This window comes from Nesoenas mayeri (genome assembly GCF_963082525.1).
Source record: "Nesoenas mayeri genome assembly, chromosome: 9".
Taxonomy (NCBI): Eukaryota; Metazoa; Chordata; class Aves; order Columbiformes; family Columbidae; genus Nesoenas; species Nesoenas mayeri.
The window spans coordinates 31,351,432-31,374,218 of NC_137557.1; the positions used below are offsets into that span (position 1 = coordinate 31,351,432).

Genomic DNA, 22,787 nt, shown 5'->3' on the forward strand with positions numbered 1-22,787 from the left:
AGATGTTCCCTGGAATCTCAGCAGACGAGTTGTGCCAATTGCTCAGTGCAAGGAGCTGGTCAAGTGCCTTGTCTCCATTTCTGTAATGATGGATTTGTGTCTGGCTGTTGTGCAGACTCTGTACATGGATGCTGACACCTCTTGAACAACCTGCTCTGAAAGGGTTAACAACATGGGCAGTTCTTTCTGGAAAGGCATTAGGACAACAAAAAAGATTTTGGGTCAGGGCAAAAGAAAAAGGATGCAAAAGTTGTGGTCAGGGCTGTTTGGGGGCACTTGTAAAGCAGCCCTGCACCTCATGTGAATTATTCCTGTGCTCAGGAAGCACCTGAGAGCTTTGTCTAAATGGAAACCATGAAGGAGATGAAAGGACAGTGTCATTCAGGCTGGATGGGACCTCAGGAGGTGTCTTGACCAACCTCCTGCTCACAGCAGGGTCAGACCAGATTGCTCAGGACTTTATTCAAACACATCTTGGTCACTTTCTGGGACAGAGTGTGTGCGCACTCCTGGGAAACAGCTTCCAGTGCTGGACTGTCCTCATGACTGGAAAGTTTCTCCCTTTCTACAGCACCTTTCCAAGCCCAACCATCCAGATGGCTTTTTAACCATCTACTTGCACACTGACACAGACCATAATATCCTACCTTGGACAAAATAATATTGCAGGGGATAATACTGAATGCCTTGCTGACTTCCAGGTAACAGACCATCAACATTCTCCCCATGTCCACAACCCTGTCCTTTCCTCACAGAAAGCAAAGAGGATGGACAGGCACAACCTGCCCTGGGCAAACCCCATCACCTTCTCTTCCAGACACCCAGAAATGGGGTCCCAGTGGACATGCTCTAGGACACAGCCCTTAGTTCCCCTGCTCACCCACTGGCCATTTTGAAAAGTGCACACACTGTGTGAGAGCTGCCAGTGGTCAGGGAGTCCCCCTAGTCTCCATGAGCTTTCCAAGATGGTGGAGAGTGGCCTCCCTGTGACATGGTCCTGCTGTCCCAGCTCCTGGGATGCTGCCCCTGCTGTCCCATAGACTGGAGAGGATTGTGTTAGTTCCAGTGACCCCTGACTTGATCCCCGTCCACTGCTGCTTGTTCTGACTCCAGTCACAGAGGCCTGGGAGACTTTGCTGGACAAGAGGGAGAACAAGAGGACATAGGGATTCTCACCTCTTTCTTTTATTAAGTTCATCAGTGGCCAGACAATGAGTTTGTTTCTCCTTTAACTGTTCCTGCACTAGTAACAGCTCATTTTGGGCCCTTGAATTGCCTTACAGGTCTGGACTGAGCTTTGATCTGGGCTGTTGCTGTGCTTGGAGGCTGCTGTCCTTGAGACCAGATGAACTCACTCCTGCCACCCTGCCTGGCAGTTCATTCCATCCGTGTCACAGCTCTGTCTGCAGCACTGACAGCTCCAGCTCCCCCAGTCAGGTCCCATCTTTGCTCCCAATATGTCCCATCTCCAGCCCTCTTGGGCTACCAAGCTCAAGATATCCCATCCCTGGACCCCGTGAGGCCACCAAGACCCAGGATCTCTCATCTCTGGACCCCTTAAACCACCAAGACCTAAAACGTCCCATCCCTGGACACTTTGGGCCACCCAGACTTATAATGTCCCAACTCTGGATTCAAGATGTCCCTTTTGCAGCCATCTCGGGCCACCAAGACCTTAAATGTCCCAACCCTTGGATCCCTTAGACCACCCAGGCCAAGATGTGCCATCCTTGAACCCCTTAGGCCACCAAGACCTATAATGTCCCATCTCTGGACCCCTAGGGCCACCGCAAGCCAGGTTGCCCCATGTCAGACCTCTAATGTCCTATCCCTGGAAACTTTGGGCCACTCAGATCAAGATGTCCCATCTCTGCTCCCAAGATGTCCCATCCCTGGACACTTTGGGCCAACAAGATGTAGGATTTCCCATCTCTGGAAACTTTGGGCCACCAATACCTAAAATATTCTATCCCTGGACCCCTTAGACCACTAAGACTTAAGATGTCATTAGGGACAGTCAACATGGCTACACCAAGGGGAAGTCGTGCTTGACCAACCTCATTGACTTTTATGAAGACATAACGAGGATACATGATGACAAAACAGTGGATGTGGTCTACCTTGACTTGAGTAAAGCCTTTGACACAGTCTCCCACAGCATCCTTGCTGCCAAAATCAGGAAGTGTGGACTGAATGAGCGGGTAGTGAGGTGGACTGCGAATTGGTGAAGGGAAGAAGCCAGAAAGTCGTGGTCAAAGGGGCAGAGTCCAGTTGAGGCCTGGATCTAGTGCAGTGCCTCAGGGGGCAGTGCTGGGGCCAGTACTATTCAATAAATTCATCAGTGACTTGGATGAGGAAATATAGTGACTGTCAGCAAGCTTGCTGAACACACCAAGCTGGAAGGAGTGGGTGACACTGGAAGCTGTGCTGCCATCCAGAGACCTGGCCAGGCTGGAGAGTTGGGCGGGGAAAATGTAATGAAAAATAACAAGGGCAAGTGTAGAGTCTTGATCTGGGCAGGAACAACCCCATGTTCCAGTGTAAGTTGGGGAATGACCTATTAGAGAGCAGTGCAGGGGAAAGGGACCTGGGGGTCCTGGGGACAGCAGGGTGACATGAGCCAGCACTGGGCCCTTGTGGCCAGGAAGCCAATGGTACCTGGGGGAGATTAGAAGGGGGGTGGTCAGTAGGTCAGAGAGGTTCTCCTGCCCCTCTGCTCTGCCCTGGGGAGACCACACCTGGAATATTGTGTCCATTTTTGGCCCCTCAGTTCCAGCAGGATAGGGAACTGCTGGAGAGAGTCCAACGCAGGGCAACAAAGATGATGGAGTGGAGCACCTCCCTTATGAAAAAAAGGCTGAGGGAGCTGGGGATCTTTAGTTTGGAGGAGACTGAGGGTTAACCTCATTAATGTTTATCAATATGTAAATGGTGAGTGTCACAATGACGGAGCCAGGCTCTCTGACAACCAATGATAGGACAAGGGGTAATAGGTTCAAAGTGGAACTCAAGAGCTTCCACTTAAATTTGAGAAGAACCTTCTTCTCAGTAAGGGTGGCAGAGCCTGGCCCAGGCTGCCCAGGGAGGTTGTGGAGTCTCCTTCTCTGGAGACATTCAAACCCGCCTGGACACCTTCCTGTGTAACCTCATCTGGGTATTCCTGCTCCGGCAGGGGAATTATAATGGATCACCTTTCGAGGTCCCTTCCAATCCCTGACATTCTCGGATTCTGTGATTCTGTTATGGGGCCCTTGAATTGCCTTACAGGTCCGGACTGAGTTCTGATCTGGACTGTTGCTGTGCTTGGAGGCTGCTGTCCTTGCAGACCAGATGAACTCACTCCTGCCACCCTGCCTGGCAGTTCATTCCATCCGTGTCACAGCTCTGTCTGCAGCACTGACAGCTCCAGCTCCCCCAGTCAGGTCTCTGGCTGAGGACATGGCCTCACATCTGGGCTGAACCACCCCAGCTGTGGCACCAGCCCAGCTCTGACCTGCCACAAGAAACCTGGTACCAAGTGTCCAAGAGCCCATGTGTGCAGAGGCTTTGAATCAGAGCACAGACATGACATGGCCAAAGACTGATGGATGTCTCTCTAGACCTACGAGTGTAAAACCAGAACAAAATGCCTGAACTCATTCAACTGAACATATTCCTCTCCCAAGTTAGAGAAATTAGATAATTTGCTGTAACATTCCTGGTGTCCTGTCTAATGATGGGACAAGAAAAGATGATTCTCATACCGATTCATTTTTTAAAATGAAAAATGCAATGCTGGAAAGAAGTGCCTCTGAAGAGGAGAGAGAATCAACATCACTGATTACTTCAATTTCGAAGCTGTGCCACTGGAGCCCCAGGGACACCTGGAGGAGCCCAGAGGGGACAGAGAAAGGGACATCATGGGCTGCTCCTGGCCTGCTGAGCTGGGCTGGGCTCCTGGGACACAGGGAGCTCATGGCAGCGGCAGCGCTGCAGAGAGACAGCTCTGCCCAGGAGCAGCTCCTCTGCACACACAGCAGGGCTGAGGGCTCTGCCTGCAGCACCGAGGGCACAGGAGCCAGGCAGATATTTATTAAAGGCAATGTGGGGCGGTTGGTTGCTGAGGATTCAATGAGACAAATCACAGTTCTAACACGGTAAGTCTCTGGCTGTAGGACAATGCAGCTGCATTTCCTGGAGGGAGACCCTAAGCTGGTACATCCCACAGTTTACAGGATCTGTCAGGTCTCTTTCACAGTATCTCTGTTGTAGAGGAGAGGAACACACCCCAGAGCAGGGCTTCCCTGCTGCACTGTCAGTGGGAAAGGGCATGATGGCACTTTCTGCTGAGGGTGACTGCAGGGGGAGCACCCAGGGGTGCCCAGGGCTGTCCTGCAGAGCTGGGTCCCTGTCTGGGGGAGATCCCCATGGTGCTGTGGGGACAAGCTGTGGGGGGAAGGAGCATCCCCGATAAGGGCAGGAAAGGTGCTTCTGCTGTGGAGAGGGTGCTGTGTGGGTCAGGGCTGCTTACAGCTCCTGATCACCCCCGGAATATTTACAAGAGGTTTCAAGGAGAAAACCAAGAGAAGGAGTATTTTAAAGTCAAGGAACTTCCCTGAGTCTTTGTTTTCAGTCTCCTACTCTTGGGAATGGGTGGGGATAAAAGCAAAAGGAGTTGTTATTTTTAAACAAATGTTTGAGAACTGCAACTGTGTGATCAGTAGGTCTTCAAGAGAATCCTGTCATGCCTTCAGCCACTCCTCTGCCTATGCAGGAACAGCATCACCTTGGCTGGACCCGTCAGCCTTAGTCTGACCTGTCCTGTTTTCCATCCTGCAAACAGGAAGATGCCCCCAGGCAGTGCCCTGTGAACAGGCAGGATCTGTAGGGCCAGGGGGAGGGCACAGAGGGTGGGATGGTCTGTGAGCACTGACAGGGAACAGACATGGACAGGGAAACACCTCCCAGGGGAGAATCTCCAGGCAGCAGGGAAATGATCAGAAATGAGAGGAAACTGAACCCGGAATTGTTATGGGAGGGAGAAGAGAGAAAAGTCCCTGTGACCCCCTGCAGGTCAGATCCCTCCTGTGAGCAGCCCCCTGGCCTCCTGTCCCACCCAGCAAAGCCTCTGCCCTCAGGGCCGGGGGCTCCAAGGCATGAAGCAGCTCCTGTGCAGCCAGAGCTGCAGTTCCTCTGCAGAGCACAGGGGCTGAGAGCAGCTGCCCGGCACTGTTGGTGTCTGGGAGGTGGCTGCACAGCTGGGGAAGGGGGACGCTGTCTGAGTGCCCGGCTGCCTCTGCCCTGGCCTCTCTCACCCCCACCCTCACCGCATTTTCCTTCTTGCTCCCCTGCTCTGGGTCACTGCTGTTGGGATCTTGTTCTTGCTGTCAGGCTCTCTGGGGATGGCAGTTTCAGCTGCAGAGTCACAGCCTGATCTTGTGGGTCCTTTCCTGCAGGTGTGTCCATGGGCACACGTGTCCCAGCTTTGCTCTGACCTGTGGGCTGTGGGCAATGCAGTCTGTGGGGCTGGGGAATGAGCCGTGTGTGTCTTGGGCTAAACGTTGGGTGCTGAGACCTTAGGAAAGGGTGAGACCTGTCATGGTCTGAGGTGGATCCCTCTGCTCTCAGCAGTGCCTGGTGGCTTTTCAGGGTAACATGGGAGTGTCATCAGCCTCCATCTCAGAAAGGTGCCAGCCCAGGGCAGCTGGAGCAAGACAGAGGGACAGAGCAGCTGCCCTCACTCTGCACTGACCCACAGGCACCCTCTGGTCTCGCAGGACTCGCTCTGTTCTCCCTGAGTGCAGCAGAAATGCTGAGGATTTCTGACACCCAAGAACACTCCGCAGTGAATATGGGGGGAGATGTAAAAAACCGTGAAACTCCTAAACTGCCTTCACCATCTCTGTTCCCTATCACTGGGAAAGCAAGTGCTGATAGCCCTTCTGTGTTAGCAGAACCAGGACATGTCAGGAATTGGCTCAAGGAGCATGGGCATGAGTCCAACGAGCAACTGTATGAGCAGAGCCCGTTCTAGTTGACATAAGTAGGCCTTAGATTGCTTTACTAGTAGGCCGTGGGAAAAGGAGAAATGGAAAAGTACTGATTAAAGCAGGGTCAGTATGTCCTTTGAAGAGGTGATAAACAACTTGAGAAAGTAGGAGTCAGAAAAGTGCGGAATGTGTATAGTTAGCTAACTGCAAGTAGGTGGAGTAAGTGAATATAACCTTTTAGTGCTTAGTCTATTAGATAGAGACAAGTATGCATGAGTATGGTATTTGGTATAAATAGGCACTATCTCAGGCAATAAAGTTGAATCATGCTTTATCACTCACATTGAGTCAGCCTGCATGTTTTCCTCAGCTGCGAACTCGCAAGTGGCGCCTGAACAGGGACTCTTGAAGGAGCGGCTGAAGCAGAGGGGCACCGGGAAGCAGTGACCGGGGGGTCAAGAGCGACCGAACACTGCATGTGTGCGTCGGTGTGTCGTCTCTGAGGACCTGAACTGAATTCAGGAGTTCGCCGTCTGCGTGGGCTACAGGGCTAGGGCTGCAGGTGGTGCCAGGTTTACAAGGTACCAAGGATTATAGGGTAAGGCACCTTTCTTTTGCCTAAGGGCAGGTATCAGGATATGGATAACGGAACTATGGATTTAGAAGTAGCCCTAAATTTATTACAGCGCTTTTTAGAAAAGCAGAGAGTAGATTGTATCAAGCATTTAACGGGGTTAGTAATGTTAGGTAAAGTTAAGAGTTGTTTTCAGAATCCAGATTCTCCTTTTGATGTTAGTGAATGGCGAAAATTAGGGGATGTGTTATGGGATATGGTTATAGATGATGATAAATCAGCAAAGAACCTCAAAAGACTATTAATTTGGTGCAGAGGCAATGGGTATCCTGCTGACCTGTCAGGAGTTTTTCAAATAGAGACTTGGGAAAAAATGGCAACTGTGTTGTGGAAGGCAATTAGTCACCGTGAAAAATATATTCTCGGCCTTGTAACCACCTGGAAACTGATAATTACTACAGTGAAGCAATTAAAACCTGAAAAGACTGTTACGAGCATTAGTGACTCAAAACTTAAACTTGAACTTTGGGACAATATAGAGCAGAAATTATGGGATAAAGTCAGCAATGGAGATAAAGAAGCTAAATCATTAGTAACTACATGGAAGCTTATAATCACTACCTTAAAAGATCTTAAGGCTGAACGGTCTGCTGCTGCTGGAATTTTTGCAGCGTTGCAGCCTGATAAGTATCCTGAAAGTTGCTGTGAAGTTCACTTGGTTTGTGTCTGTGATACCCTCCCTACTCCATCCCCTGCTGTGCTTTCGGCACCCTCGATAGTTCAGCAGTCCAGAGCGGGGGGAGGAAAAATGCCGAGCGGGTGGCCTCCTGTACCATCATCTAACCCTGGTGAGAACAGCAAGTCCAGAGGATTTGGAGTCAGACAACTTGCCCAAAGAACCTGTGAAAGCTGAGAATGCTAAAGTCATAAACAAGTGTACTATCAGTCCTTTTACCAATTTTGCCAATCTGCTTTTACTGCATTTTGACCCTCTGGCTTCCATGAGAGAACAGAGGAGGTCACTGGATGGGAACTGGACAGCAGAACTGTGTGACAGATTAGATCAGTTAACAGCAAGTGAATCCGACAGTCGGCAATGTGGTCATGATAATCGTGACGGAAGGGGGGGTGCTCCTGGGGACTCAGGGTATAAAACTAAGAAGTTAAGGAAGCATTGATGTTGAAATTAGCAGCAGAGAATGCTAGTGTTTGCTATCAACATGCTATTTGCAAGTTTTACAGCACATATTAAATGCTCCTGTATATTGCGCCTCTGAAAATCAAGCAGCTTGTCAGGAATGTGAGTTAATTGTTTTACTGGTTGTTGTTAGAATTGTTTCTTTGTGGTATAAGCGCGCCGTAAAACTTTCTCCCCATTTTTCCCAGTCATCTTCTTAAGGTTTTTACTTGCAAGATGGGGTCAGGAATAATGGTTTTCAGTCATGTTCATAAAAAATTGGTATTGAGAGGTGTTTTAAAACATAGGAAAGCACTTGGAAATACGAAGAAGGAAGATCTTGTAAAATATTGTAATTAATGGTGGCTGCGGTATAAGTTAAATGATTGGGAAAAGTGTCCGGGGAATAGAATCTTGAAGTATAACACCTTGTTACAATTAATGTTGTTTTTAAGGTGAGAAGAGCAGGACAAAATAAATCTCTACGAGAAATCATTAAATCATTTCAGACAGTTTTACAGGCGGGGTGATTTGAACTTCAACAAGCTGAGAGAGAATTAGCTGATAACACACAGGTCAGAAAACTTGTTAAAGTCTGCAAGATGCTTTCCTTATTAACCTGTTTTCTTTGTGGGTATCTGTTTAAGTATGTTGCAATTTTGGTAGGTCTGTGCTATATGGTACAGTAAGTTCACAGACTGTTAAATCATGAGAATCGGTTGACTCAGAAGGTGTGTTTTGTGATAGTACAAAAGATCATGAGTAATTTAGTTCCTTACTGCGTGAACATGGTGTTAAGATTTTGTGTGTAGTAGCTGTTACTTTTTTTTTTTTTAGCATACTAGCTTTATTCCAATATCCAGACTTGCGCAACTCTCTGACAGGCTGTCTCTCATCTCGGTGCACTAAATTTGGCTTTTTTGTATGGACATCAAGTAAAAAATCCTGGTTTTGGAATAACAGTTTTAGCACACCAGATGAGACACTAATAAAAGCCTTGCCCAGTCCAGCTTGCTGCGGCGGCGGGGGGGGCAAGTGCCAGTTGGGGTCCAGCGTGCACTGACCTGTTTTGTGAGGGAGACCCAGCAGTACTGCTACCTGGCCGAGCAGTAAGTGGTTCAAAGGTGCAATGCAAAAATTGAGATACTGTCTTGAATAAGTGTAACTGTGATCTATCTGCATATTTGACCTTGGTATTTGGTTTTCACATCTGAGCTCAGTATTTTAATTTGAATATTTATAATGGGAACCGGTTCCATTGCTAAAATTCTGCCTTGCTTCCCCTTAGGATGCATCCTTACACGTTAGAGTAACTTTGAGGGGAAATATTCAGAAAAAAAGAAAAACTTGAAATGATACTTTACTTGAATGTGGCTTAAATGTGGAATTCTGGGGTTTAGTGCTGTATTGCAATTAATGTTGTTATGCAGAACTTTGGAAAAAATTTGGTAAAGTGTGGTACTGTAAGTTAATTTGCCAATTTTGAGACCAGAAAAGAATTTTAATTGTTAAACTCTGCTTTAAAAAAAAAAAAGAAAAACAAAAAAAACCCAAAAAAACCCCAAAAAACCCCCTAAATGCTATAATGGATGTGCACTTGGTATTGTATGAAGCTATGAAGTTGTATTTAAAGGTTGTTGGAATGTGAACTGATTTAGATCGGAGAAAATGGAATAATGCATTGAATGGATTGACATTTAATATACTGTATTTTGACATCTGTAAATTGTAACAGGTAAATGGAGCTAAGGAATGTAACTATTTCTGAGCTACTTGAAATTGCATATAAAGTGTAGTTGGAATGAAATGGGAACACAAAAGAGCAAAATATTCCAGGCCTGTGTGCAGCTCATTGTAACTGAAGAGTTTGCCAGAGCCTCCCACTTCGTACCAGTGATTACACCAGCTGCATGGCCTTGGCTATATCTGAACTGTGGTGAGAAGAGAAGGAAGAAGAAAGAAAAAAAAAAATGGAAAAAACCTGTTTTCCCTCTGCTAAGCAGAGAAAGGGGGGCTTTACTCCCCCCGCTCTGTCTTTTTTTTTTTTTTCCTGAAGTATTGTCATCCATCCTTTTTGTGACAATGTGTTGCTTTTCAGCTTTGAATCAGGGGTTGTTGGTGTTTTTTGGTTTTGCTTCTGTCTTGTTTCCTAGGTTTTGACACATCTGGGGAAAGAGATCATAGTTTTACCTCCTTGCTGAAGTCAGTCTTTTCACACTGGTCAGCTTTGGGGGGTCACAGTGTTCAGTGCTTCTCTGGGTCAGACTGGTACTGATTTGAGTGTGGAGTGGAGCCAGATTGGTTTGATGTGGAGTTCGAACTGGGAGGATGGGTCGAAGACCTTTTGCAAAGTCTGTTAGCTATTGTGATTATTGCAGTTATTGGGCTTTTGTGTTTAAGCTGTGCTTTATCTTGTATTAAGAGAATATTTGAGCGCACGTTGAGACAAACTCCTCTCGTACAAAAAGAAAAAGGGGGGAATTGTCAGGAATTGGCTTAAGGAGCATGGGCATGAGTCCACCGAGCAACTGTGATGTGTTTTCATGCTGGGCTGGACATCTTGCCATCTCAGATGGGGGTGAGAGGGAAGTTTTATTCCCCCCCGTGCCCCTCCCCCAAGCAATGTTACTGCTAGAGAGCTATAATACTACATGAAGGAGTCTGAGGGTGAAATTTAAAAGCATCACCAGTGGATCCATAGTTCTAATGAAACTAGAAAATTAAACCAAATATTTGTTAATAGACTTATTCTATGGTAACTAGTTGTAAGAGGCTTCTTAGTAAATTCACCATGCTAGTTTTTGAGGTCATGAGAGAGAACGAAAGAAAGGCCGTTTTTTGAGACCAATAGAATGCCAAATTTGGAACAAAGTTTTAATATATGAATTCTCATAGTTGCCAGAAAGTCCTATACCTCTCTTAGGTTAAGATTTGTTAAGTAAATTGTAAGCTCTAATAACGTTTTTATGAGAATTCTGTTTAGTTGCATGTCCTGCAAGAAGCTGCTTAGATGGTGCAGATCTGCTTGTGCAAGTGAGAAATCTCCAAGGAAATTTTGAATGCTGTATTTCCACTAGTATTAACAGCCAATGTTTCGATGAAGCAAATACTACACTGATAGATCTGAAACAGGACTTTGATCCGGTAAGGGAAAACAATATCCAATAAATATGACAACAAAAATGGACTTAGATATTTTGAGGAATAAATTTATGACAACCTTACAGGCTGACTGCATTCGATTGGACTTGCAGATTTATCTATAGCTACAACATAGACACAACCAGTGGCTATTGTGGGACAGTATGATGAGATTGCTAGCAGGTTGCTATACTGATTGTTGCTCTGATCAAGAAAAGCAGGGAATGAATTTAAGTTTCAATAGGCCATGATCCTTTTCTCATATATGTACCATTTGTGAAATTTAATTTTGATTTTTTAAAATTTTGTTTGTAATCTATGTTTTTGTAAATTGCACTAGCTGGTTTTCTTAACAGCACCGCTTTCGACACGCCCTAAATGTAAATTGCTGCAGAACCTGCAAGTCTTTAACATCAGGTCATAGGCCATACTTGTATTTGGTCTGATCCTATACACTTGCAAAATTTTTGTTGATGGTTCTGGGAAGTCTCATAAAGCTGTAGTGGTTTGGTGTGGAGATAACAATTAGCATCATTCTGTGAAAATTATTGAAAGTTCAACTCAAGTAGGAGAACTTGGCACAGCTTTACATTACTTAGACCTTTTTAAGGAGGAACCTCTAAATTTGATTTGTGATTCTGAGTATGTAGTCAAGGTCCAACGCACGTATCTGGTTCTGAACTTTGTTTGTTTGTTTGTTTGTTTTTTAAAAAAACAAAAAGGGGGGAAAAGTAGGAAAAACACCACAAAACCCCTTGTCAAAAGCATTGTACGTGATGAAACACTTTGCAAGTATGACCCAAAACCATGCTAAATCAGAAAGAACCTACATTAGTTATGGTCAAATCATTAGTTAACGGTCAATAGAAAAGGCCACATCAATTGATAACTTGGAGGAGAGGCTATGCTTGTGTCTTTACAGATCAAGGGCCGCAATGGTTGCCAGCACGAAATGTGAAACCTGTGTTATCTTCCTGACAATGATTGCTGCAGCTGTTGCATTTTGGATGCCTGCACAGACAAAGACTAACATGTGGAGTACTTTAGCCAATATGACTGACTAAGACTCTGTATGTCTAGCTGTGGCAACTCCAGAAAACCCGTTCCACACATGCTTGGTTGGCATCCCCCTTGATGACTACAGCAGCAGCACACAACTGTTTCAAAATAGTGGTCGGTGCAGAAGCATTGCAACAAACTGTAATAATACCAACATGGCACTTGGAATTAATTTTCTCCTGGAAGCAGATATCGAACCACAGGAACTGGAATTGCTGGCATCTATGCCCATGGATGCTTGTATCCGGCCGGTTTGTGAAAAGTGTCAGAACAATATACAAGAACATGAATGGATAAGACTGCAAAATGTTAATGCTACCCTTGGTGACTACAGAAATGAAACTCGATGGTGTAATGCTTCACAGGAGAATCCAAGGGATGTCATTGATAATGTGGGACAGCGACCCCAAAAACCTCCTGTATGGTGTATTCTTGATCTGTGAAGATAGAGCCTGACCAGGAATTCCTTCTAATGCTGTTGGAGGACTGTGTATTTTGGACTATTAACTCTCTTAATGCCCAATGTACCTATGATAATAGAACACAGAAGAGGAAGACGAGAAAAACACTTTTTGCATGTATATGAGTCAAAATGTGATGATAATGTAGATTTTTGGGGATCAGGGTTAAGGGTTTTAGGATCTCTTGTATCTGGTGTTGGTACAACTAAAGCTTTAAATACTTTAGAAAAATTAGGATGCTGGCTAGTTAAGCAAACTAACAGAACTTCTAAGGCTTTAAGTGGACTTTTTGTTAGACGTAGATTCTGTAAGACATGCTACAACTGCAGAATACAGTCGCAGGAGACTTTTGTTATTAGCTCAAGGACATGGGTGTGAAGGATGTGATGGTCTCTGCTGTATGGACCTAAAAGATAAATAGATTTCAATCCATAAGGAAATTCAACAACTTATGGACTACTCCCAAAAGATTCAAAAGAATATGAGGTTTTTCGGCCTAGAACGTTTGACGAACTGGCTGGGACTGGGAGGATGGGTCGAAGACCTTTTGCAAAGTCTGTTAGCTATTGTGATTATTGCAGTTATTGGGCTTTTGTGTTTAAGCTGTGCTTTATCTTGTATTAAGAGAATATTTGAGCGCACGTTGAGACAAACTCTTCTCGTACAAAAAGAAAAAGGGGAAATTGTCAGGAATTGGCTTAAGGAGCATGGGCATGAGTCCATCGAGCAACTGTATGAGCAGAGTCCGTTCTAGTTGACATAAGTAGGCCTTAGATTGCTTTACTAGTAGGCCATGGGAAAAGGAGAAATGGAAAAGTACTGATTAAAGCAGGGTCAGCATGTCCTTTGAAGAGGTGATAAACAACTTGAGAAAGTAGGAGTCAGAAGAGTGCGGAATGTGTATAGTTAGCTAACTGCAAATAGGTGGAGTAAGTGAATGTAACCTTTTAGTGCTTAGCCTATTAGATAGAGACAAGTATGCATGAGTATGGTATTTGGTATAAATACGCGCTATCCTCAGGCAATAAAGTTGAATCATGCTTTATCACTCACACTGAGTCGGCCTGCATGTTTTCCTCAGCCGCGAACTAGCAGAACAGTCCTCACTGTTCCGATGGCCCCACTTCTGCAGAGCTGGGCTGACTTATCGACAGCCCATGGGCAGAGGCCCCTGCTCTTGGTTGCACATTTTCCAGCACCAAGCAGGGCTGCAGGCACTGTGCTGAAAAAGAGTGTCTGTGTGTGACAGGGGAGGGTCTATGGGAGTTGGTTTGATTTTTGTCAGAGGACTCTTCCCTGGCTTCTCACTGTCTTTTTTTTTCTCATGACAGCACCTCGTGCTCAGGAAAAGCAAATGTCCAACAGCAGCTCCATCACCCAGTTCCTCCTCCTGCCCTTCACAGACACACGGGAGCTGCAGCTCTTACACTTCTGGCTCTTCCTGGGCATCTACCTGGCTGCCCTCCTGGGCAACGGCCTCATCATCACCACCATAGCCTGGGACCAGCACCTCCACACCCCCATGTACTTCTTCCTGCTCAACCTCCGCCCTCCTCGACCTGGCTGCATCTTCATCACTGTCCCAAAAGTCACAGTTAATTTTCTGTGGGACACCAGGGCCATCTCATATGAAGGATGTGCTGCACAGCTCTTTTTGTTTCCCTCCTTCATCACAGCAGAGTATTCTCTTCTCACCATCATGTCGTACGACTGCCACGTTGCCATCTGCAAACCCCTGCACGAGACCCTCCTGGGCAGCAGAGCTTGTGTCCACATGGCAGCAGCTGCCTGGGCCACTGGGTTTCTCAATGCTCTGCTGCACACGGCCAATACATTTTCACTGCCCCTGTGCAAGGGCAATGCCCTGGGCCAGTTCTTCTGTGAAATCTCCCAGATCCTCAGGCTCTCCTGCTCAAACTCCTACCTCAGGGAACTTGGGCTTATTGTGTTTAGAGTCTGTGTAATTTCTATGTGTTTTGTGTTCATTGTGGTGTCCTATGTGCAGATCTTGAGGGCCGTGCTGAGGATCCCCTCTGAGCAGGGATGGCACAAAGCCTTTTCCACCTTCCTCCCTCACCTGGCCGTGGTCTCCCTGCTCCTCAGCACTGGCATATTTGCTGACCTGAAGCCCCCCTCCATTTCCTCCCCATCCCTGGATCTGGTGGTGTCTGTTCTGTACTCGGTGAACCCCCTCATCTACAGCATGAGGAACCAGGAGCTCAAGAATGCCCTGTGCAAGCTCATATCCCTCTGTTTTCTGAAGCAATAAACTGGCCATCTTCTTCTATACAGGAGTTTTAATGTAGCTAATTACAGGCCCAGCCTGTCAACTGGATTTTCTGGTGTTGTTGGTTGTTTTCTTATTGTGATAATGTTGTCAACCCCTTTCTAATTCACTGCCGTCTTTTCTTTTATAACTATTGGCTGCTTAAATGAGCACCAGTGCTCTCCTAAGCTCTAAAAAGAATAAATGGCTCTTTAGTGACTTGTTTTTCACTATATCCTTCCTGCAAAGGCTTTTTGGAGCTGCAGGGACAGTTCCTGTGCATGAGTGGAGGGGAAAACAGCTCTCGCATGACAGCCTTGCCAGGGAGCAGCAGCACTTGTTGGCCTGTCTCACAGCCAGGCTCCTGCCAGAGACCTGCAGGACCAGCAGAGCAGGGCTGGGCTGTACCCCTGTGCACTGGACACCCCGTGGAAGGAGCCCCAGGTCAATCACCATGGACTGGCCCCTCACAACCACCATTTCCAGCACTGGCCTCTCACCCCAGCTCAGAGGTCTTTGTCCCCCCATGGAATTACACTGAATGAGTGGCTCAGAAATCCATGTTTGCATTGTACAGATGGGATGTGAGCATGCAGAACAGGTACATGAGTTGACATGAACTTGAGTCAGCACAAACACCATCAGCTATTCCTTGGGGTTCCATGATGGCCTGTGGGACAGACAGGGTCTCGAGGTCATTTCTCATTGGGAATAACATAGCATGCAAACTGTTTGAATGCAGCACTGGGACATGCTTCCTTTAACCAATGTCCCTGTGTCCATTCCTCGTGACGTGGGACATGTCAGCTGAGTGCAGAGCAGGTGACACACCGCAGGGCTGAGGTGTCTCCCGTCCTTTGGGAGTGGCAACAGGAGGCCGGAGGGACACTGTGACTCCTGCTGCTGTGTGTAAAAGGGACAGACTCTGTCTCTGAACATCCCTGGGTGCATAAGGAGCCCATGAGGCCAGCTCAGATGTGGACACCTGACAGACACTGACATTTCTGTATGTGACTCCAGAACAAACCTCACTGGCCCAGACAGATCAATCTCACATGCTCCTGTCTGCTATGTTGTCCTTACCCGTGAGTCTGGATTGTGGTCTCAGATGTGCCAGAGGAATCAGAGAGGTTCTGAGGTCCTTGGAAAAGGCAGTTGTCAAACCTGTCTTCAAGAAGGGCAGGAACAAGCACTGTGAGAATTATGGTCTAGTCAGCCTGTGTCCTTCCATGGGAAGGGAATGGGACAAGTCTTCCTGCAGCCATGTCCAGACACTTGGAAAACAAGGAAGGGATTAGTGAACCCAAATGGTCAGGGAAAGAAAGGCATGTTGTGCACACAGAATTTCACAAGGTGTCAGACATGGTTTCCCATGATGTCCTTATAATCTGATTAATGCTCTCTGGGCTATAGAAGTGGATGCTGAGTAGGAAGTTGGCTGGATGATGAAGCCCAAACGTCACCAGTGGTACAAAGTGCCCACAGAGCCAGTTGCCAGTGGGATCCCTCAGGGACCAGCACTTGGGCCAACACTGTTGAACATCATTATTCTCCCCCTGTATGATGTGACGCAGTGAACCTTCAGCTCCTTAGTGGATGGTGCAAAGCTGGGCAGAGGCCTTGGACAACCTCACCTCGGTCACCCTGCCCTGAGCAGGACAGCGAGACAAGATGATGTTCAAACCTGACTTGATCTGTGATTCCAGGAATCTTTCCCTTGGAAACGTTTTGGAAGAAGGAAGAGGTGGAGGAGCAAGAAAATAAAAATACAGGCAGAGGAGGAGACCTAAAAGGTGTCAAATAAACAGAGCAGTTCTGCGAAGAATGTTTCTCTGCTCAGATTGTTAGCAGGAAATCTATAACCAGCTTCCCAAACTCCATGTTCTGCTCATTGGCCCCTGGGATTTCCAGCACATTTCTTTCCATCAGATTCTGCACTGAAGTTTGCACTGATTGTTACAGCTTCTTTGCAGGAATTGCTTCATGTTTCCTTAGAGAACTGGATGTAAACAGGCACCGGGGAATTTTTAATTAGAGGAAACAAAAAAAAAAACAAAACAAAACAAAACAAAACAAAACAAAACAAAATAGAACTTAATGATATTTCTCAGTTCTGTGGTTAAATTAAGCAGTTTCCAGTGAGGTCCATTGCCATAATTAAAGAGTTGCCTATAGGGAGTACGAGAGCAACTGCTGAAAGACTTGACCTGCCTGAAGCTCAAAGCAGAGTGAGAGCTGAGAGGCTCTGAATGAGCCAAGAGTGAGAGGGGAAGAACCTCTGGGGAGTGATGGAAAGTGCAAATGTCCAGATAGGCTTCTGAAGAGATGAGTTCAGACATGGTGAGCTGGGTAAGGACAGGTGGAAACTCCTGGATGTCCAGGGGATTAAATGCATGTAGTGATAGACAGAGTTCTGGCACTGCAAGCACAGGGAAAGGCCAACGTTTCACCTCCCACAGTCCATATACATTCTGAAAATTCGTATTTTGGAAGGATAGAAATTCCACAGACATTTTATTAGAAATATTGAATTATTTAATCTGATTTTAAAAGTGTGGGTTTCTTGTTCTTGTTGTTGTTGCTTTGGTTTAATTTGGTTTGGTTTGGTTTTCAGTTTTGAGGGGAGTTATCAGGTTTTCGGGCTGAGCTCTATCGTCTCACTATAAGCACACAGTGCAAACCTCGAGAGGCCCCGTGTACCTGAGGTGTTTGCCTGGGACGGGCAGGTATCAGACCAGACCAATAGAGCGATGGTGCTTTCATCATTTACAATTAGTATTCAACACTTGTGCATCTAATTAGCTAAGTTTCAGGACTGTAGGTGAAGAGGCAGATATGTGAACTGCACGTAGAAGATGTGATAGAAGAATATTCCAGCTGATAATAGAGAATCATAGAATTCTTTCAGTTGGAAGACACCCTCAGGACCATTGAGTCCAACCACAACCTAAATCTAGAACTAAACCATGTCCCTAAGAACCTCGTCTAAACATCATATAAACTCCTGCAGGAATGGTGACTCCACCACGGCCCAGAGCTGCCTGTTCTAATGTCTGACAACCCTTTCCAGGAAGAATTGTTTTCCTAATATCCAATCTGAATCTTCCCTGGCGCAATTTGGGGCCCTTTCCTCTTGTCCTATCACTTGCTACTTGGGAGAAGAGACCAACCCCCTCCATGTTCAACCTCCTTTCAGGCAGTTGTGGACAGCGAGAAGGTCTCCCCTCAGCCTCCTGTTCTCCAGGCTGAACCCACCAGTTCCCTCAGCCGCTCCTCATCACACTTGTGCTCCAGACACTGAGCAGCTTCGTCGACTCCTCTGCACTCTCTCTGGTGCCTCAATGTCCTTCTTATGATGAAGGGCCCAAACCTGAACACAGGATTCAGGATGCGACCTCATCAGCGCTGAGAACAGTGGCACAACCACGCTACTCCTGCTGGCCACACCATTCCTGGTACAAGCCACGATGCTGGTGGCCTTTTTGGCCACCTGGGCACACACAGGCTCATGTTCAGCTGCTATCGATCAACACCCCCTGATCCCTTTCCACCAGGCAATTTTCCAGCCACTCTTCCCTGAGCCTGGAGTTGTTGTGACCCAAGTGCAGGACCCGGCACTTGGTCTGGTCAAATCTCATACAAATGGCCTCAGCCCAATGATCCAGCGGGTCCAGATCCCTCTACATGGCCTTCCCACCCTCCAGCAGATCAACACTCCCACCCAACTTGGTGTCATCTGCAAACTTAATGAGGATGCACTCAATCCCCTCATCCACATCATTGATAAAGCTTAAATAGAACTGAGTCAAATACTGAGCCCTGGGACACCACTTGTGACCGGACGCCAACTGGATTTGGATCTGTTCACCACAATTTTTTTGGTCCAGCCCTCCATCGCACATACACCATCCAGGCCACGAGCTGCAGCTTCTCCAGGAGATGCTGTGGGACACGGTGTCAAAGGCTTCACTGCAGTCTAAGGACACAACACCCACAGCCTGTGGGGCGGATTCACTCCCCACGACAGACTTTCCCTCATCTGCTCAGCCGGTCACCTTGTCACAGAAGGAGATCAGGGTGGTCAAGCAGGGCCTGTCTTTCATCAAGCCATGCTGATTGGGCCCCATTGCTCGTCTTGTGTGTGTGACCTCACAGTCCTTTGCCAGCCATGTTCCTGTTGTTGGCCAATCCCCTGCAGAGGCAGAAATGACCTCACAGTGCCCTCCACACTCATTGGTTCCTACTGCACTATGAGTTCCTGAGACACAAGTGACCACATGACATCGTACCCACCATCACCCTCCTTGTGGTCCAGTGTGTGAGCAGATCAAACTAAGCTGCTTTCATCAAATTTATCTGATAGATTTCCTATCAAGGGTTTGAGTGGAGAAACGTTCCTCAGAGGAGCTGCTGTATTTACTCTGCGGCATTTTATATCTCTGCTTCTGCCTCTGATTTTCTTCTCCTTCCTCTGCCTATTCTGATGTGAAAGAGCTCTCCAAGGAAAAGATTCATGGAATCCTACAATAACACAGGATGTAAGAGACCCCTGAACACCATCTCTGTCCCACTGACCTTTATGGCACCCCAAGGAACAGCTGATGGCATTTGTGCTCCCTTGGGTTCATCTCACCACATGCACACAGTGGACATGCACATGATGCGTATGTTTGCAACTCATCTGCACGATGAAAATATGGTCTTTTCACCTAGTATTTCATAGAATCATAGAATCTCCTGAGTTGGAAGGACCCACAAGGATCATGGAGTCCAACTCCTGTCCCTGCACAGGACAACCCACAGGTCACGCCGTGTGTCTGAGGACATTGTCCAGTCTCTTCTTGAACACTATCAGGTTGGGGCCGTGACACCTCCCTGGGGAGCCTGTTCAGTGTCCAGCACCTTTGGGGGAAGAACCTTTTCCTCATGTCCAACCTAAACCTCCCCTTGCAAACCCTTCTTCCATTCCCTTGGGTTCTGTCATTGGTCACCAGAGGGAAGAGATCAGTACCTTCCCCTCCTTCTCCCCTTGTGAGGAAGCTGTAGCCACCAGGAGGTCTCCTTTGAGTCTTTTCTTCAGCTCTGATGCTCAGAAACCCCTTGGTTTGCTTTCTGAAGCAGAAAGGAGAAGCCATGAGCTCCAGGCAATGGGAGGGGGGATCCTGTCCCTCACACACAGCTCAGGGCTCTTCCTGGGACCGTGGGATGTGGGTGTGCAAGGCCCAGGGAAGGACAACACTGGGACAACAACTTCCAGCTTCCCCATGGGGCTACAAGGAGTCACCGAGGCCCCAGTGCCATGCGGACAATGTGTCTTCTCCTGGGCCTCAGTGGCAGAGACAACTGCCCTGGCCAAGGGGACACAGACCTGGGTTCTGTGGGTCCCTTCCAGCCTTACAGCGCCCTTTGCCATCTCCACCACAGGCTGTTCTACATGGTGCTACCCCTGCCCCTCTTTCCCTGCAGGCTGCAGACACCCATCTCGCTTCCCCACCTGCTCTCACCCCAGCATTTCTGCACCTTCACTGATGTGTCTGCACCCTCACCGGCTGCTCTTTGGAACACAAACCATGGGCTGATCCAGCTCCCTTTGGGTCACCTCTTGCACTACAGCACTTCCCCTCCAGTGACATTTCTTCCTCCTCATATCCATTCCTCACCTTCCGAATAGAATTCATTTTCTCTTTCCTGCTTCTTCCCACTATCAAAAAAAGCTCAACCATCTCATAAACTGTCCTTCATGCAGGGAACCCAACCTGTTAGGCTTCTTGTGGTCTTTTACCTGACCAGAAAGAAGTCACCTCACCATGATCTCCTAAATCCCATGAGTGCTGCTGGCCTTTCAGCTTCTCTGACAGACACGACCATGTCCCTGCCCATGTCCCGTCATGTTCTCAGGTGGGATGGACATGACAACCCATCTCTCTTCCTGAGTAAGACCTGTGGGCACTTGGGCAGAGGTTCTTTCCCAGCCATGTCCCTGCTGCTGGGCTGTCACCTCCAGACACAGAACTGACCCCACTGTCCCCTTCACAGCCAAAATCTTTCCACTCAATTATGAGTTTCAGAGACTCAACTACCATCATAATCCCACACCCATCCATCCCGCCTTTATGGGCCGTGACCTGACTAGATAAAACTATGCTTGTTTTCTCAAACTGATCAAATCTATTTCCTGTTAAAGATCTGAGAGGAGAAGCATTCTTGACAGGAATGTGAAATGTTGAAACCTTTTCTATGTCCTCTCCTACCTCTTTTATTTCTTATTGTTTTCCTCCTTCCTGGTTGCTCATGGTGAATTCGAAACCTGAAGTGCAAAGCCAATCCCACACCCAGAGGTGAGATCTTGTTTATTCCAGAGTTGTGCAGGTCTGGATGCTGAAATGAAACCAGCAGAACAGATAGAAAAGGAACATCTATTATATACAAATCTTATCGCTACATTCAGACCCTCCCCGGCAGTCCTAAAGAGCCAAGTGTTCACACATTGGCATATTGGTTACATAATCATTTTACCACTACACATGCTTGTTGAGAGAGGGTCTCGGGCTGAGTCTGGGGCTCCCATCCTGGGGATGTCTGTTTTAGTATTATAATGAGCGTAAAAAGAGCAAAGCTCATCTAAAAGACACTGTATGTAACCGTCTTGAGACAGATGTTAAAACAAGACTAAGCTAATTGTGCAGGCTCCAGAGTGTCTGCGCTGCAAGGACAGTATTCTTTGCAGGTTCTGATTAGGTGTTTTAAACGTCACTTTTATCTTTGTTAGCAGACCAGACTGACCAAAACTGAGAGGATTTACATATTTTAGGTTAGCAATTGTAGGATGGTGTTTTTGCTGACTCAAGTTCATGCCACCTCACATACATGATGTGCATGTTCATATCTCATCTGTACAATGCAAACATGAACCTCTCACCTGCACATTCAGTGTAATTCCATGGAGGGACAAAGACCTCTGAGCTGGGGTGAGAGGTCAGAACTGGAAATGGTGGTTGTGAGGGGCCAGTCCATGGTGATTGACCTGGGGCTCCTTCCATGGGGTGTCCAGTGCACAGGGGCACAGCCCAGCCCTGCTCTACTGGTCCTGCAGGTCTCTGGCAGGAGCCTGGCTGTGAGAGGACACTGCTGTGTGCCAGCCCAGCACATGCACACTGTTCAGCTGTACACTGGGGTTTCATCTGTTACCATTTTCTGGCTCATATATTTGAGAGAAGGTTTGGAAGAAGAGCCAAACCTTCAGGCCTTGCACTGAAGAAGTCACCTTTCTATCTGGAAAGGCTGTTCTGGGGCCAGCTCTGTCACAGCAGTGCCCATTGCCTGTCCCTGCCTGCGCCCACAGCACTGACACACAGCAGGACGCTGACCAAGCTGCCAGAGCACTCAGGCCTTGCACCAACACAAGGAATGACAAGGTGAGTGTGGGAGTGGAACCAGAACAGCTCTGGATGACCAAACGCTGCTGCTCCCTGGCAGGGCTGCCATGATGGACTCTTTTCCCTTCCACCCATCACGGGAACCATCCCAGAAGCTCTAAAAAGGCCTTGCAATAAGGATATAGTGAAAAACGAGTCACTAAATAGCACTTGATATTGTTTAAAGACAAGGAGAACACAGCTCATCATTTTAACAACCAGTGGCTATAAAAGAAAAGCAGACAGAGAATTAGGAAAGCGAACGACAACATTGTCACAATAAAAACCCTACTAACAACAATAGTTAATCCAGATGACAGGCTGGGTCTGTAGTTACATTGAAAAAACTATGCAGATGCAGATGAGCATTTTAATGATTCAGAAAACCATCCAGTCATCAGTTTCTTCAGGACATCCTTGAGCTGCTAGTTCCTCATGCTGTAGATGAGGGAGTTCACTGCTGGAGACACCACTGAGTACAGAACTGACACCACCAGGTCCGGGATGGGAAGGACATGGAGGAGGGCTTCAGGTAGGCAAACATGACAGTGCTGAGGAACAGGGAGACCACGGCCAGGTGAGGGAGGAAGGTGGAAAAGGCTTTGTGCCATCCCTGCTCAGAGGGGATCCTCAGCACAGCCCTCAAGATCTGCACATAGGACACCACAATGAACACAAACCAGCCAAATGCTAAACAGATACTAACCACAAGAAGCCCAAGTTCC

General features: G+C 47.2%; 1 protein-coding gene across 1 annotated transcript; it reads left to right on the plus strand.

The window, feature by feature from the left end:
- Positions 1 to 13,735: 13,735 nt before the first annotated feature.
- On the plus strand, positions 13,736 to 14,650 carry LOC308043848 (olfactory receptor 14A16-like; the record flags this gene model as incomplete). The annotated part of the gene is made up of 1 exon (XM_080350164.1): positions 13,736 to 14,650. One exon carries the CDS (start codon positions 13,736 to 13,738, stop codon positions 14,648 to 14,650), a length of 915 nt encoding a protein of 304 aa, XP_080206290.1.
- Positions 14,651 to 22,787: the final 8,137 nt, after the last annotated feature.